General features: G+C 39.7%; 1 protein-coding gene across 14 annotated transcripts in view; it reads left to right on the top strand.

Annotated features, from left to right (window-relative positions):
* The window catches only part of SCMH1 (Scm polycomb group protein homolog 1), a 170,963-nt gene that overhangs the window by 80,325 nt on the left and 76,305 nt on the right, over nucleotides 1-14,333 (top strand). For 12 of the 14 annotated variants that reach the window (XM_032877443.1, XM_032877444.1, XM_032877445.1 and 9 more), the window contains 2 exons: nucleotides 7,579-7,667; nucleotides 11,990-12,233. In XM_032877443.1, the coding sequence (XP_032733334.1) occupies nucleotides 7,579-7,667; nucleotides 11,990-12,233 (333 nt within the window). Of the gene's footprint in view, nucleotides 1-911; nucleotides 958-7,578; nucleotides 7,668-11,989; nucleotides 12,234-14,333 lie in introns of all 14 variants that reach the window. The other 2 variants (XM_032877452.1, XM_032877454.1) reach the window with 2 other exon arrangements.

Below are 14,333 nucleotides of genomic sequence, written 5' to 3'. Positions count from 1 at the left end.
CCTAATTACAGAATGCCAGCTAATAAATATAGAAAGAATGATAGAAAATTACCATTTTGCAACCACCATTTTAATTGATTCAGTCAGGGATAATCAATGAATGCTGAAACGATTGAGTAAAAAAAAAAAGCTTATTGGAGAATAGGATATTCAAATACTCTCAGTGTTTTTCCCCACTGATTACCTATTAATTACAAAGGGAAATTATAATGAAGAAATCTGTCAGTCACTCCTTTACAAGTGATCAAATTTAGTATCATCAGTGATTAGATAAACAGACATTATGTGCTTCTTAAAGTAATGAAGTGAGAGGTATTCAACATCACTTGTATTTTTATCAAAACTGGTTAGTATGAGTGTAATCATAAGGAAACAATCAGAAATCCAAGTTGCGGGGTATTCTATTAAACAGCTAGCCCACACTTTTCAAAAACATGTTTCATGGAAAACAAAGGCAATAGGACTGTTCTAGATTAAAGGAGACTAAAGGAACATGACAACTAAATGCAATATGTAATTCTCGATCAGTTCTTGTATTTAAAAATTAAACAGCTATAAAGGACATTTTGGGGACAATTAATATTTTTAATTAAATTTCTTGGGTATGACAGTATTGCAGTTTTAAAGGAGAGTGTCCTTGTTCTAAGGACAAGTGTACTGATGTATTTAGGGGTGAAATGTCACTGTGTCTCTGACTTTCTCATAGTTCAGAGGAAAAAGTGTGTGTAGATAGATGGAAAGCAAATATAGTGAAATGTTGCTAGTTGTTGAATCTAGGTAAAGGGTATGTAGTTGTTCATGTACTGTTTTGCTCCTTTAATCTAGGTTTAAGATTTTTCAAAATAAAAAAGTTTTAAATAAATTATGTTTATAATTATACATATATATGTGTGTGTGTTCATGTTCCCCAGGCCTCCTCTGGACTTCTCCCCAGAGTTGCTGAATCAGAATCTCTAGGTAATGGGGCTTGGGATTCTGCATGGTAAAATGACTCTCCCGAGACTCTACCGAAATTGCTCTTTATTTGGGAAACATTGCTCTAGAAGAGCATTCTTCTCCTGTAAAATCTTGTATGATTTGTGTGTGTATATGTGTGTGTTCTGTTCACAAAGGAAATATTCATACTCCCTTGCAGAGTCCTCCAGAGGAAAGGTGGAAAGGTAGAATGATCCTCAGGTGACACTATTAAGTCAATGCTGCCAACCTTTTCCTCACACTCCCTTGTTTCACTGACCCATTCTACTACTCAGAACTGTGATTATTTCTTACAAACAGGACTGCTTGGATCACTAGTTCTCAAACTTGGCTGCCAGTTAGAATCACCCAGAGAGCTCTTAAGAATTTCAGTGCCTAGGCCTTACCTCAGATCAGTTAAATCAGAATTTCTGATTCTGGGTGAGACCAGTGTAATCTTTAATGCTCCCTCAGGGGATTCCAATGTCTACTTTTGAGAATCTAAAACAGAAGCTGGCTTCTGGTGAGGCCCCTAGTCGAGTATGTCAGGATCCCAGTACAAAGTGCCTAGTCAGCAAACTTAGTCACATGGCCTGGGGTATATGTAGGTACCTTGACTTGAAAGGAACCCTTTGTATATTCCTGTCACTGATCAGTCTTTCCACTTGCTATAGCTTCCCGGGCCTGTCAATAGAAAGGAGGTTTTAAAAAGATACACATCTCATTTTGTGATCACAGAATTTGAACTCTATAAAAACCTCTGGGGGTGGTCAACCCCAAAATTTGGAAGTCACTTTAACCATGGTGTCTTAAAAATATTCACTAAACTCCCTCTTCTCTACAGCAAGGACCCTGCCAGACCCAGGTATACCTATACTTATCTCAAGATAAGTCACGACCTCCACCCCCAATTAAATCAATCTGAGGTAACTTGTATTTGTAAGTGTGTATGGGAATGGAACGGCGATGTGGGGATAGAGTCCTATCAGAACTAAAAGGAATACAGTCTTCCCAAATAGGCCGGATATTCACTTCTTCCTCAGGGAAGACAGTGCGGTTGACATTTCTCTGCCAGTTTCACTTCTCCTTTCTTTCATGCGTGGGGTAAAATTGAGCTCATCCACTCAACTCAGTTTGGAAACATGGTTTTAGTTCTGTGTCATCATCTGACAAATACAGAAACAGGGAAAGGGAAGTAAGTTGTCCAGGGTTGTACATTGAGTTAGTGGCATCTTTCTGTACATGAATTTGTAGATGTACATGTATGTAAAGCTCCTCTTGGAGAAGAAAAGGAGTTGGGAATCGTCTTGACAGCCATAGAGTCTAATAACTTCACAAAGCTTGGAATTATTAGATGGGACCATGGCTGGGTAGGGAGAGGAGCCCACTACAAGGTGGTTCCTGGTGTGCATGCGGTTCTGTTACTCGCCACCAGAGGGCATTAACTTTGGTTAAATCCTAGACCTGCTGATCCGCATCTAAGTCCAGAGCTTCCTCAGGTTAAGGTTCGTTTAAACAGCTGAATCCTAACTTATTCAGTAGTCCCACTGTCTTGGGAATATCAGGAAGCTCCTTATAATCGGTTCTTTATAAATATTTTTTAAAAAGAAATCCTAGGTAAGCACAGAACACTTGCAGCATACCTGTGTTTAGAATTAAAGAGACCTGGCTTTGTCATATTAGCTCAGCTACTTAAAAGCTTAGTTATGTGGGCACTGGTGAGTTCCTCTTCCTTGACTTTTAACCTTGAATTTCAATTGCCTCACCTGCCAGATCGTTTCTAAACTCTGCCATACCTGGTTTTTGTAAGTAGTTAATGGGATAACATGATAAAGTGTCCATCGATTCTTGGTACCTGTTTACTAAGTGGAGATTTTTCCTTTGTCCAGTAAAAACTCATGGAGTTTATATCATAGTTGGAAAAGACATACATATTACAAGGAAAAAAGAAAGAAAATTCAGACAATGATAAGGGCTAAGGACCAAAACGAGCAGGATTTAAGAAGCTGTTTTAAGTAAGATGGCCTAGGAATGCCTCTCTGAGGAGATTATAGTTTGGCAAAGAATTAATAAAGATTTGAGAAAGGGAAGGGTGTTTGAGGAAGAAGGATACAGCTTGGTGTGTCTGAGAAACAGAAAGATCAGTGAAAGGGGGCAGAGGAGTAATAGGAGGTGAGTTATGAGAAATAAGCAAGTTCCAGACCATGTAAGCCTTGTTAACATACCTGAAGACCATAAATTTATTTTGTGTTATGGGATATAAGCATAACAGTAATGTGATCTGATTTATATTTAAAAACACACACACAAACATACCATTCTGGCTGTTATGTGGAGCAGTAGGGAGGCAAAAGTAGAGGCAGGGAGTCTAGGTAGAAAGCTGACGGAGCATTCTAGGTAGAGTGTGACTGGGCCTTAGATTGGGGCAGTCATTGGTGGGTGAGAAATCTTGAATGGCGAGAAATGCACATGCTGTCAAGCCTTGCTGACTAAATGTATTTGAGGGGTGCTAGAAGGAAGGCATCAGAGGTGACTTTTAGGCCTTTTGGCCTGAGCCAACTGGGTTTAAATAAATGGTACCAGTGAGCTGAGATGACTGGACAAGTTGGGGGCAGGCAGCAAATCCAGAGTTCTGCTTGAAACTTACTCATTTTGAGACCAAGCATCCAAGTAGACTTACAGAACAAGTTGGAAATAGACTTACAGAACAAGTTGGCATGAAACTCGGGGCACAGGTTTGAGCTGGGGATATAAATTGGCAGTCCTATTTTCCAGGAGGAGACGAGATCAAGAAGAGGACGAGTGGCCGAGCGCTAAGGTGCTCCCACTTTCAGAGGTTGGGATTTCTGACCCACCTGTTCTTTTCTTCATAAGCACCCCAGGCCATCGTTTAATTCGAGGAGATCCTCAAATTACTATTTTTATTCTTCTTCTCTTCCCTTTTATACAAATTCATAACCCAAACTCCTTTTACCAGTAAAAACATTACGATAGGGCTGAGTGATGAAATATTTGAAGACATTAATATTTGAAGATAATGAAGGTTCTGGAGACAGAGGAATTGGGCTGAAGTCCTGCCTCTGCTATTGACTAGTTAGTGTAGTTCCCTCAGATTGTACTTCATTTCCCTAAGCTCAGTCTTTCCATCTGTAATGGCCAGCATTTATCTAACACCAGTCATATACCAGACTGAGTTTTAAGTCCTTCACTTGTCTTAACCTACTTTAATCCTTAGAACAACCCACTAAGGTGGTTACCATTTCTATTCCACTTTATTGTTAAAGAAACCAAAGCCAGAGAGAGTTTTTGTAATTTGCCATAGGTTACGCATCAGGTAAATGGCAGAGCCAGATTTGAATCGAAGCACCTGGTTCCTGAACCAGTGCTACTTTTCTCATACCTAATTCACAGAGTTGTAGTGATTAAACCCACTTAGAGTGCACAGCACATAGAGCCTAGCATTTCATATGTGCATAATATATGTTCTCTTTGGAAGGTGGCATAATATGAAAGAGAACTTTCATGGACGAGAACCTAGATGAAGGGTCCTAGGGCTCCAGGCTCATTCTACAAGAGCAATTTGTGTGACCACAGTTAAGTTTTGTAGCCTCCCTGGACTTCAGTTTTAGACTTCAGTTCAACCTGCAACATAAAATCTTTGTACTGTATGGTCTCTGGGGGCCCTTTCCATGGTAAAATGCTATCTGTGACTGCCCAAGACAGAATTGGGATACCTTTGAATTTGGAGGGGGGTCCCACGTCACCGTAAGCACTGGGGAATAAGGTACCTCGGTAATTCCTTGGGTTGGTAACATTTCTGTGTTACTTGTGTGCTGTTCTTGAAGGAGCTTGCTAGGAGGTCGCGAAACAGAATAGTTAAGAGCCCGAGGTCTAGATTGGGGCCATCATATATGGCAATCTTCATCACTTACTACCCTGGACAAGATACTTATTTTGAGTTTCCATTTCATCGTCTACAAACTAAGGGTAGTAACAGTGCATACCTTGTGGTATTATTCCAGATATCCAGAAGGAAATTGCATGTGAAGAATTTTATGCATAATAAGCAATCAATATGAATTAGCTATTATAATATTATTATAGTGTTCCCAGAGCTGAGAGGACTTTTTTTTTGGGGGGGGGGGGGTTCAAGTTCCAGGTGAGCTAGGAGCTCCAGAGTAACCTATTTCTAAAAAAATGGAATTGGTAATTAAATGGCAAGGCACTCCTTGGGAACTGAGGACATGAATCTGAATGTTCTGAGCATGCAGTCATTCCTCCTACTCCTCTTTTATCAAGGTATAGCAAGCATCTCCCTAGAACAGTTGTGCCTTGCCTCGCCTTGCCCAGAAGTGTGGTGAACAATCCACGGCACATCTGCTCTAAGTTTGACTTGCCTCAGCCCTTGCCTGACCTGAGGAGAGTTGTTTTTCTCACACACAGACCAGGCCCGAATTTCTGAAGAAATTTATTTATTTTACTCTGATCAAAGGAAAAGTGTAGTCAAGGCTCCTTTGACTGTGAGTAACAAAACTCCACTCAAACCAGGTGAAAGGAGGAAGCAGGAATTACCGACTCTGTATGACCAAGAAGTTAAGGCCTGAAGCCGAGTGTATTTGGACACAGGGTTTTAAACACTCTAATGGCTCCCCATCTCTTGCTCTACCATGGCTTTATTCTCAGTTATGTTCTCCATGTAGCAGTGCCAAACCTATAGACATCCTTCTAGCCATGATCTCAGGGAAAGACAGACACTCCTCCAACATGCCTATCCTGTCAGAACACAGTTGACCCAACTTGGGACATACATACGCATTCTCAGTGGGGGGAGTCTGATGCCTTCACCTGGCATTATTTTCTGTTCCATAGCCAGGTTGGTACCGTCATGTGATAGGCATCCCCACCAAATCACACAGAATTTTTCCAGAAGGAAAAAAGACTAGGCAGGCAAAAAAGTAAACAGTAGCAGTTCTGGACAAAGGGATAGGAACATCCGCATCGCTGTCACCACTGCTGATATAAATGAGCGGCCTCAAGACCTTGCCTGACCTGGGGGAGCTTGGCTTAGCCCAGCCAGCTTTGAGACGAAACGTTTACATCATGTGGGGCGGTAACTCTCTAATCTCCACATTCTTCTCTCTTTTCACTTCCTCCCCCTTAACTACAGTTATTAATTAATACTTAATCCCCAGGGGTGCCTGGGTGGCTCGGTGGGTTAAAGCCTCTGCCTTCAGCTCAGGTCATGATCTCAGGGTCCTGGGATCGAGCCCTGCGGGCTCTCTGCTCAGCGCGGAGCCTGCTTCCCCCTCTCTCTGCCTGCCTCTCTGCCTGCCTCTCTGCCTACTTGTGATCCCTGCCTGTCAAATAAATAAATAAAATCTTTAGAAAAAAAATACTTAATCCCCAAATTTGATTCTTTGTTTTTCATTTTGCTTGCGCATTGATAGTCTAGCATACGTAGTCCACAGTGTGGGCTGAAGGGTCCTACTGCCTGGGTTTCAATTCTGTCCTTCTCATTTGCTCACTTTGAGATCTTAAGTTTACTTTTTACCTCTCTTCTCCTCTATAAAATGGAGATAATACCTACCTCCCTGGGTTGTCTTGAGTAGTACATGGTCTATGGAAAGCGATCGGCACAGTGTCACATACACAGTAAAGTTCTCAATAATAACAGTTGATATTTCCAGCTCTGCAGCTTTGATGCAGTCTGTCTCTTTTGTGAGGAATGGGAAAGCTGAGGTCGATGGGAAGACTTATCAAAAAGCACTAGTTTTTAATATCTCAGGTTAGAGAGTTGAAGCCAAATAAAGGGAAACATTCAGAGTTCTATTTGGAAGACCTAACTACAATAACAATCTTATTTTTACAATTTATTAATTAAGTGGCACATTTTTTCTGCTTTTACTTGCTGAATGACAATGGACAATTAATCTCTCTAGGCTTCTTTTTACTCTCTGGGGAAAATGTGTATTTTGGGATAGGATTATCCCTTCTATCTTCATCATTGTCTCATCCTTAATTGTTTAAGGAAAAATGAGTATCAGAAAGTGTTTTGTACTGTGTGTGTGTGTGTGTGTGTGTGTGTGTGTGTGTGAAAAGAAGAGAAAGTGAGACACAGAGAGAGAAATGAGTTAGTTTAATATGGAAAGAAACCAGAAAGATTTATGTGTATATTGGGTGTATCAGTTGACATATTTGGTTTCTTCTTAAGAGATTATCCTATCCCCTTTCACACTCTGCTGTCTAGATCATTTCTAAGAATTGGTTAATCCTATCACACATCTATTTTGGACTTTTCAAGGAAAGCTTTTTAAACACTATAATATGTATTTTCTAATACTTGTCACAGAGTCAGAAAAGGTGGTTGGGGACTTTGTTCCACTTCTTACTCTGCAACATTACCTTGGGCAAGTTCCGTGCCCTCTCCCATGCCTCATTTCCTCAGCTTCTAATGAGGCATTTCTTCTATTTCACCTTTAAGTCCTTCCCTAACAGCCTGTGGTTCTATAACTGTCACAGCATATAGGTTGTGGCAGGAGTAGCTGGATTCCCAAGGGAAAACTTGATCTCACCACTCCCTTTTGAAACACATTTTTTATCTGTTGCCCATTATGTTTGCTGCAGGATTTCGGCTGAATGCCTCCTCTTGGCCCATGTTCCTTTTGAAGACACTAAATGGAGCAGAGATGGCTCCCATCAGGATTTTCCACAAGGTATGGTGTCCTTCAGATATCACCACTTGCCTAAGGTCAGATGCTCACGTTCTTTCATTTACTAAGCCCCTAGTGTCTACTTTATGACGTGAGGGTGCCTTCTCAGAAACTGGTTCAGAGGGAGGATTTTTTTAGTACCTTAGGAAGCAGCGCCTGTCCCTGGAGGAAATTTCACTCTAAGTCAGGATTCCTAGGTTTGGGGTCCCCACTCTGCTAATAATAAGTACTGTCCTTTTGTCCTTATCTGTAAGTGGGGTTCTGTCTCACAGGGTTGTTAAGTTAAAATGTGTTTAACAGTAAAACACATAAAATATATTATAAATCTAAAGGAGCTGTTGTCATCCTAGATCTTGGAATTCCCGAAGGTCCATATGCTAAACAAAGAGAAAGGAAGAAGACCTTTTTTTGAATGTCTGCAGTGTGTTTGGAGTTGCTATACACCATCTCATTTAATATCCACAGTTAACTTTCTGAAGCAAGAATTACAATTTCCATTTCATAGTTAAGGAAACAAATACTTTTGAATAAAGAACTTGCCCAAGATCACATGGCTAGTAAGTGGTGGAAAAGGGATGTAAAACCTGTACCCATTCTTACTTGTTTCTTAAGGCAGGAAGCTATCAGTCTGTGCTCAGCTGAATTCTTTAATGAGGTAAAGGAGACTAAATTAGTTTTGCCTATCCTGCTAGTTAAGTCTAAACCCAAAGAGCACTATATGGTTCCCAGAATATAGTGTACTGGGCAACTTAAAAACCCTTTCACTACAGCATATATCAAAATGGTGGGGTGGTGGGGAGGGAGACCAACAAATATTCTTTTACAGGCTTTGCCGAGCTACCAGAAAGTTAGAAACTCTGCAGAGGCCAGAATGAGGAAGGAGAACCAGTGGCAAGTGTATATGGTGCACCTGTAGATGCCTTAAGGGGCATTCCCAGTCTTACTTTATAAGGACCTTATGTTTTAACAGCCACAGTAGGATAGATGAGCACTTGTGGGCTTGTGCAAGGCAGGGAAACAGGCCTGAGACTGCAATGTAGATGACCAGATCAGCTGGTTACTCCTTTGTGGAAAGGCTGTTAACGCTGATAAGGAAAAACTCTGTGTGGGTTCTAGGGAGGGGTGAAAATGGAGTCACTTCCTCCGATAAAGCGGTCTTGACCCCTGCAGGCCCACGGTTCAGATAGAGTGCCTGGAGATATTTCTGAATGCCTGCAGAGGCAAACCCAAAGCCTTTCCAGGTGGTTTGGTTGCTTTCAATCCAAGGTCATAGACGTCCCAAAAGTGAAGCACCATTGAAGATGAGTGTTTGTTTCAGAATTCCAGAGTCCTCAAAAATTCTCAAAACAAATCCAACATGATGGGACATCGGTAGATCCAACAAACAGGCTATACACCAAGGGCTTTCAGATAATAGAAACACCAGATAGAGATTATAAATGAAGTATTTAAAAATGATTAAAGAATGAAAAGAAGGACTTTAAAAATTGAGAGGATACAAAACCCTATTTCTAAAAATATTTGAAAAAAACAAGCTGAACATTCAGAAATGAAACTTAATGATTAAAAGAACAAATTACTGGGTAGGTATATAAGAAACTAGGACTTATAGAATTAACTGAAAGACATATCTAAGGACTGTCCCCAGAACACAGTGCAAAGAGATAAAGAAATGGAAAATATTAAAGAGAAGAGACAGGAGAATAATATTAAAAGGCCTGATATGTGCTGATCATGAATTTCAGAAAGATTAATTAGAAAGAACAGAGAATAATGGTATTCAGGAAGATATTAACAGAATTTTCCAGAGTGTATAATAAAGACGAAAGAATAGAGAATAAGGGTATCAGGAAGATATTAACAGAATTTTCCAGAGTATATAATAAAGACAAATACTTACCTTAAAATGTCACGATATGACTGAAGCCCAAAGGAGAGATCTGAATAAGTAATCACGCAGAACACCTTCCAAAGGATTACAGGTAGGCCGGCAGCACATTTCCAGACAGCAGCAGTACAAGCCAAAAGACAATAGAACAGTTACCTTCCAAGTATCGAGAAAAAATTGTTGTCCACTTATAATTTTATATCTAGCCATATTATTTTTTCAGAATGAATGTAAAATCAAGACATTTCCAAACAATTTATACAAGTAGTTACCAATATAGACACTGAAAGAACAGCTGAAAATTTATTTCATGAGGGAGAAAACTGAATTCAGAAAGTAAGAATGGAAGAAGTAGTGGTGAGGAAAAATTGTTTAACATGGGGGTAAAGCTAATCAAGCAGTGCCTATAACTATATAAACTAAGTATAATAACAACGTGGAGCTAAATTACCAAACGCCTGTTAACTCAGAAGTAGTAAAACAGTCTAAGGTCCTTATATTGCTTGGGACTGTACATAAAGATGAGTTTAGATTTAATTATGTCAGCTGTACAGTTATAATCTTCAGGAATGATCCACTGGAAGATTATGAAGAAAACGGTTAATATCTGAATCAATGGAGCAGTGGAAAGGGAAGAAAATTCAATTGATTATAAAGGAGAAAAGGAAACCTGGAAAAATCAAGTTACATAGAAAGTCAGCAATATGATAATTGTAATAAATTTAAATACACCAGTTATCACAAAAATGAGCTTAAACTCATCAGTTCAGACATATGATTAGATTGTTTTTAAATTTGACTACATGTTGTTTACAAGAGACACTGCTGAAATATGACACTAAAATATTGTTAAGGAAAAGCAAAGACAATACTAGGCAAATCTTCATCATAATGAAGCCAGCACTAATCATACTGATACTAGGCAAGGAGACTTTGTTGCTGAAAGACATTCTAAAGAGCCCTCTATCTACCAGTAAAAGAGTACACACTACTGAAAAACAGTGCCTCAGATATAAAAGCAAAATTTGACAGAGTTTGGACAAATTGGAAAATCCACAATTGCTATGAGATATTTTAGTACATGTCTCTCAGTAATTGATAAATCAAGCACTCAAGGAAATTGACATATGAATCATCATAAGCTACTCAGTATTAAATCAGCTGATCAGTTTTAAAAAATCAGTTGCATTTCTATTTAATAGCAACAAGTGGCTTGAAAATAAAATTTTAAAAGATAGCACTTACCATAGCAATGAAATTATAATATGCCTAGAAAAGTGTTAGTAAGCATGAGATATTTATAGAGAAAATTTAAAAATTCATATTAGAGAAGGAATCTACATTAAAGAATGCTTAATAAATGGAAAATACTATCATGTTCATGGATGAGAAGGCTAAATATCATTTATACAAAAGTTATTTCTTCCTAAATTAATCTATAAATTCATTGGGATTCCAGTCAAAATCCAAATAGGGGTTTTCTGTGGACTTGAAAAGCTGATTCTATGAAATTAGCTTTCATATGAAAGATCATACAAAATTCATGTGAAAGATCAAGGAGAAAGAACACCCAAAGCCATACCAAAAAATGATAAACTAGGGGACTTTTTCTACCAGATATCCACTTAATAAGATGGTGTTATTGGTGCAGGATCAAAATGTAAGGCCAGGGAAAGAACAGAGTGTACAGCACTTTTTGGGAATTTTATCCTTGCAACTGCATTGCAGATCCACACTGTTGGAGAGAGTGTATGCAATGCTACAACCACTTAGGAGGGCAATTTGAGAGTATTTAATAAAGCATAAGATGCATACATCTCTCCTATAACCCAGAAATTCTACTCTTGCACACGCCCCCAAAAGTAACCCTCCCACATCTGTGCAAAGGAACAGATACAAGAATGGTCATTAAAACTCTTGAAATAGTGGACAGTTAGAAACGATCATAAATGTCTGTCAAAGGGAAATGAGTAAGTAGTGAAATACACATATAATGGAATACTATTAGCACTTGAAATGGGTTGGAGCTGGAGTTATCAATATAGGTAAATTTCAAGAACACAATGTTAATAACAAAATTGTAGAATATGTACAGTATGATATAATTTATATAAAATTTTAAAGTATGCAAGTGGATGTGTGTATATATAGTAAAATACGAAAACATGGAATGGGCACAAAAGGGATTTACCTTTATCTGTTACCTTTTATTTCTTAAAAAAAAAAAAGTCTGAATCAAAAATGGTAAAATGTTAGGACTTAAGAAGTAATACTTTGGTACCCTTTGAAATTCATTTAAAACAAAGACTAAATCTTCCATTTAAATCTTATAGAGCAGCCGGTCACTTTGTCATCATCCAAATTTGGTAGCGGTCTTTTGGCGCACAGATGCCTCTGTCTTTGCATCTAGGTCTGCATATTTCTGTTTCTCATCTAGGAACCACCATCACCTTCCCACAACTTCTTCAAAATGGGAATGAAGCTAGAAGCTGTGGACAGGAAGAACCCTCATTTCATTTGCCCAGCCACTATTGGGGAGGTGCGGGGCTCAGAGGTGCTTGTCACCTTTGACGGGTGGCGAGGGGCCTTTGACTACTGGTGCCGCTTCGACTCCCGGGACATCTTCCCTGTGGGCTGGTGCTCCTTGACTGGAGACAACCTACAGCCACCTGGCACAAAAGGTAAAGGCTCATCTGTGAGCTCTTGAACTCAGGGCCCAAGTCGGGAAGGGGCATTGCTTATCCCCCATGGGCGGCGTCTCTTCACTCAGCCTCACTAGGAGGCGACTGAGATGAAGACCAAGGTCTACCTGAGAGTAATCAGAAGCAAGAATCAAATGTCAAAGGGAGCTAGATGCAGAGGTTGGTATAAAGTAAAATTTCCTCACTCCAAATATCCTGGTTTATCCTCAGCACCTAGCCTCTCCTCTCTGTCAGTTTGGTTCCTGGCCTGTTTCAGAGTTTGAGGGGTATCTGTCGGGATGCACCTCTGTCTCAGGACTCGGGCTTTGCACGTGAGCCGGAATAGCACCGTTGTCACCGGAGCAGTGGAGACGCGCTGTAGCGCAATGGGAAGAGCGTGAGCTCTACAGCAAGACAGACATAGGCTTGAGTCCCAGCTCTGCCTCTTTTACCAGCCACGTGGCTTTGGGCAGTTAGTTCACCTTTCTGAATCCCAAATTCCTCGTCCGTAAGAGAACACCTGCTTCATAAAGTTATTGTGAGGAATAAATGAGATGACGTGGGTTAAATGCTTCCCTTATATGTGCTTATATGTGCACTTCCCTTTAGTATGTGCTAAATACCCAGTGCTAAACAAGTGTTTTTTTTCCTATTACTGCTGCTATTATTATAGTTATTATATGCTATTACCGTATTTGTTACAATTACTATATAATGTATATTATGCCATATACTTATGATTGTGCTGTTATTATAAAAATAACCACTCCCGGTGGAAGAGTATATATAAAATACTGGAAGAGTACCACAGAGCAGTTGAACAATAAATTATATTTCTAATGACGATGATCTTGGGTATCACCCAGGAATAGAGTTTGAGATAGCTGTGTCTCATCCCTGAAGTCTAAAAGTACTAGTGAATCTGAGGGAATAGAAAGCCGCCCTTCCTGTTGTCTGTCAGTCTCTCCTAAGCCTCCGTCAATTTCACTCATTCAGGGCGCCCGATATTTATTGAGCACTTAATCGTCAGCTAAGCTGAGGATACAGCAGTTACAAAGATGAAAAACATTTCTGCCCTCCTGGAACTATTGTTCTAGTGGGATGAGATGGTTGATAAGCACCAAAATCAAGAAATTAACAAGGTGGCTTCAGATTGTCAGTTTCTCCTCAGGAATAAAGTATGATGAGGCAGTGGCAGTGGAGGAGTGATCGTGAAGGGAGTTTTTGCTTAACAGCTTTATCGAAGTGTAACTGAAGTGAAACAAATGGCACATACTTAAAGTATGCCATTTGGAAAGTTTTGACACATAATGTATGTACAGGAAACCATAGCCATAGTCTAGATAATGAACATATCCATCATGGCCAAAAGTTTCCTTGTTCCTCTTGGTGGAGAGGGGAGATTCTTTAGATACAATTTCTTTTCAGAAAAATATGTCTGAAAAGTGACATCCAAATTGAATGACAAGAAAGAGAATTCCAAGCAGGGAGGGGACATACATGTCCTGGGACTGACACACGAATGAGCATGTGTTTCAGGGGCAGAGAGAAGCCTGCTTCTACTGGAATGCACTGTGCAAGGAGGAAAGTGGCAAAACCTGCTAGGACCCCAAAAGCCAGAGTGAGAATTTGGACTTTATTCTAAACATAGTGGGGAGTCATTAGAGGGCACTGTCTGTAGGGGAGTGACAAGATCTGGTTTACTTTTAAAAAGTCACTTGGACACTTCTATCCAGAATTCAACTCAACAATGAAAAAGATGACCCAGTTAAAAAATGGGCAAAGAGTTTGAATAGACATTTCTCCAAAAAGGATACATATAAAAGGCCAATAAGCACTTGAAAAGATACTCTACATCATTAGCCATTAGAGAAATGCAAATCGAAGCCACAAGGAGATACCATTCACACCCGTGGGTATATCATCAAAAGGCAGTAACAAGTGTTGGTGAGAGTGTGGAGGAATTAGAGCTCACATTTCTAGTGAGATGGTGAAATGGTGCAGCCCCTTTGGAAACAGTTTGGAAGTTACTCAAAATGTTAAACATGGTGTTACCTGTGACCTAGCAATACCGCTCGTGGGTATACACCCAAGAGAGCA

The sequence above is a fragment of the Lontra canadensis genome, unplaced genomic scaffold, assembly GCF_010015895.1.
Source record: "Lontra canadensis isolate GAN:19392208 unplaced genomic scaffold, GSC_riverotter_1.0 scaffold60, whole genome shotgun sequence".
Taxonomy (NCBI): domain Eukaryota; kingdom Metazoa; phylum Chordata; class Mammalia; order Carnivora; family Mustelidae; genus Lontra; species Lontra canadensis.
This window is presented reverse-complemented; position numbering and strand designations above follow the sequence as displayed.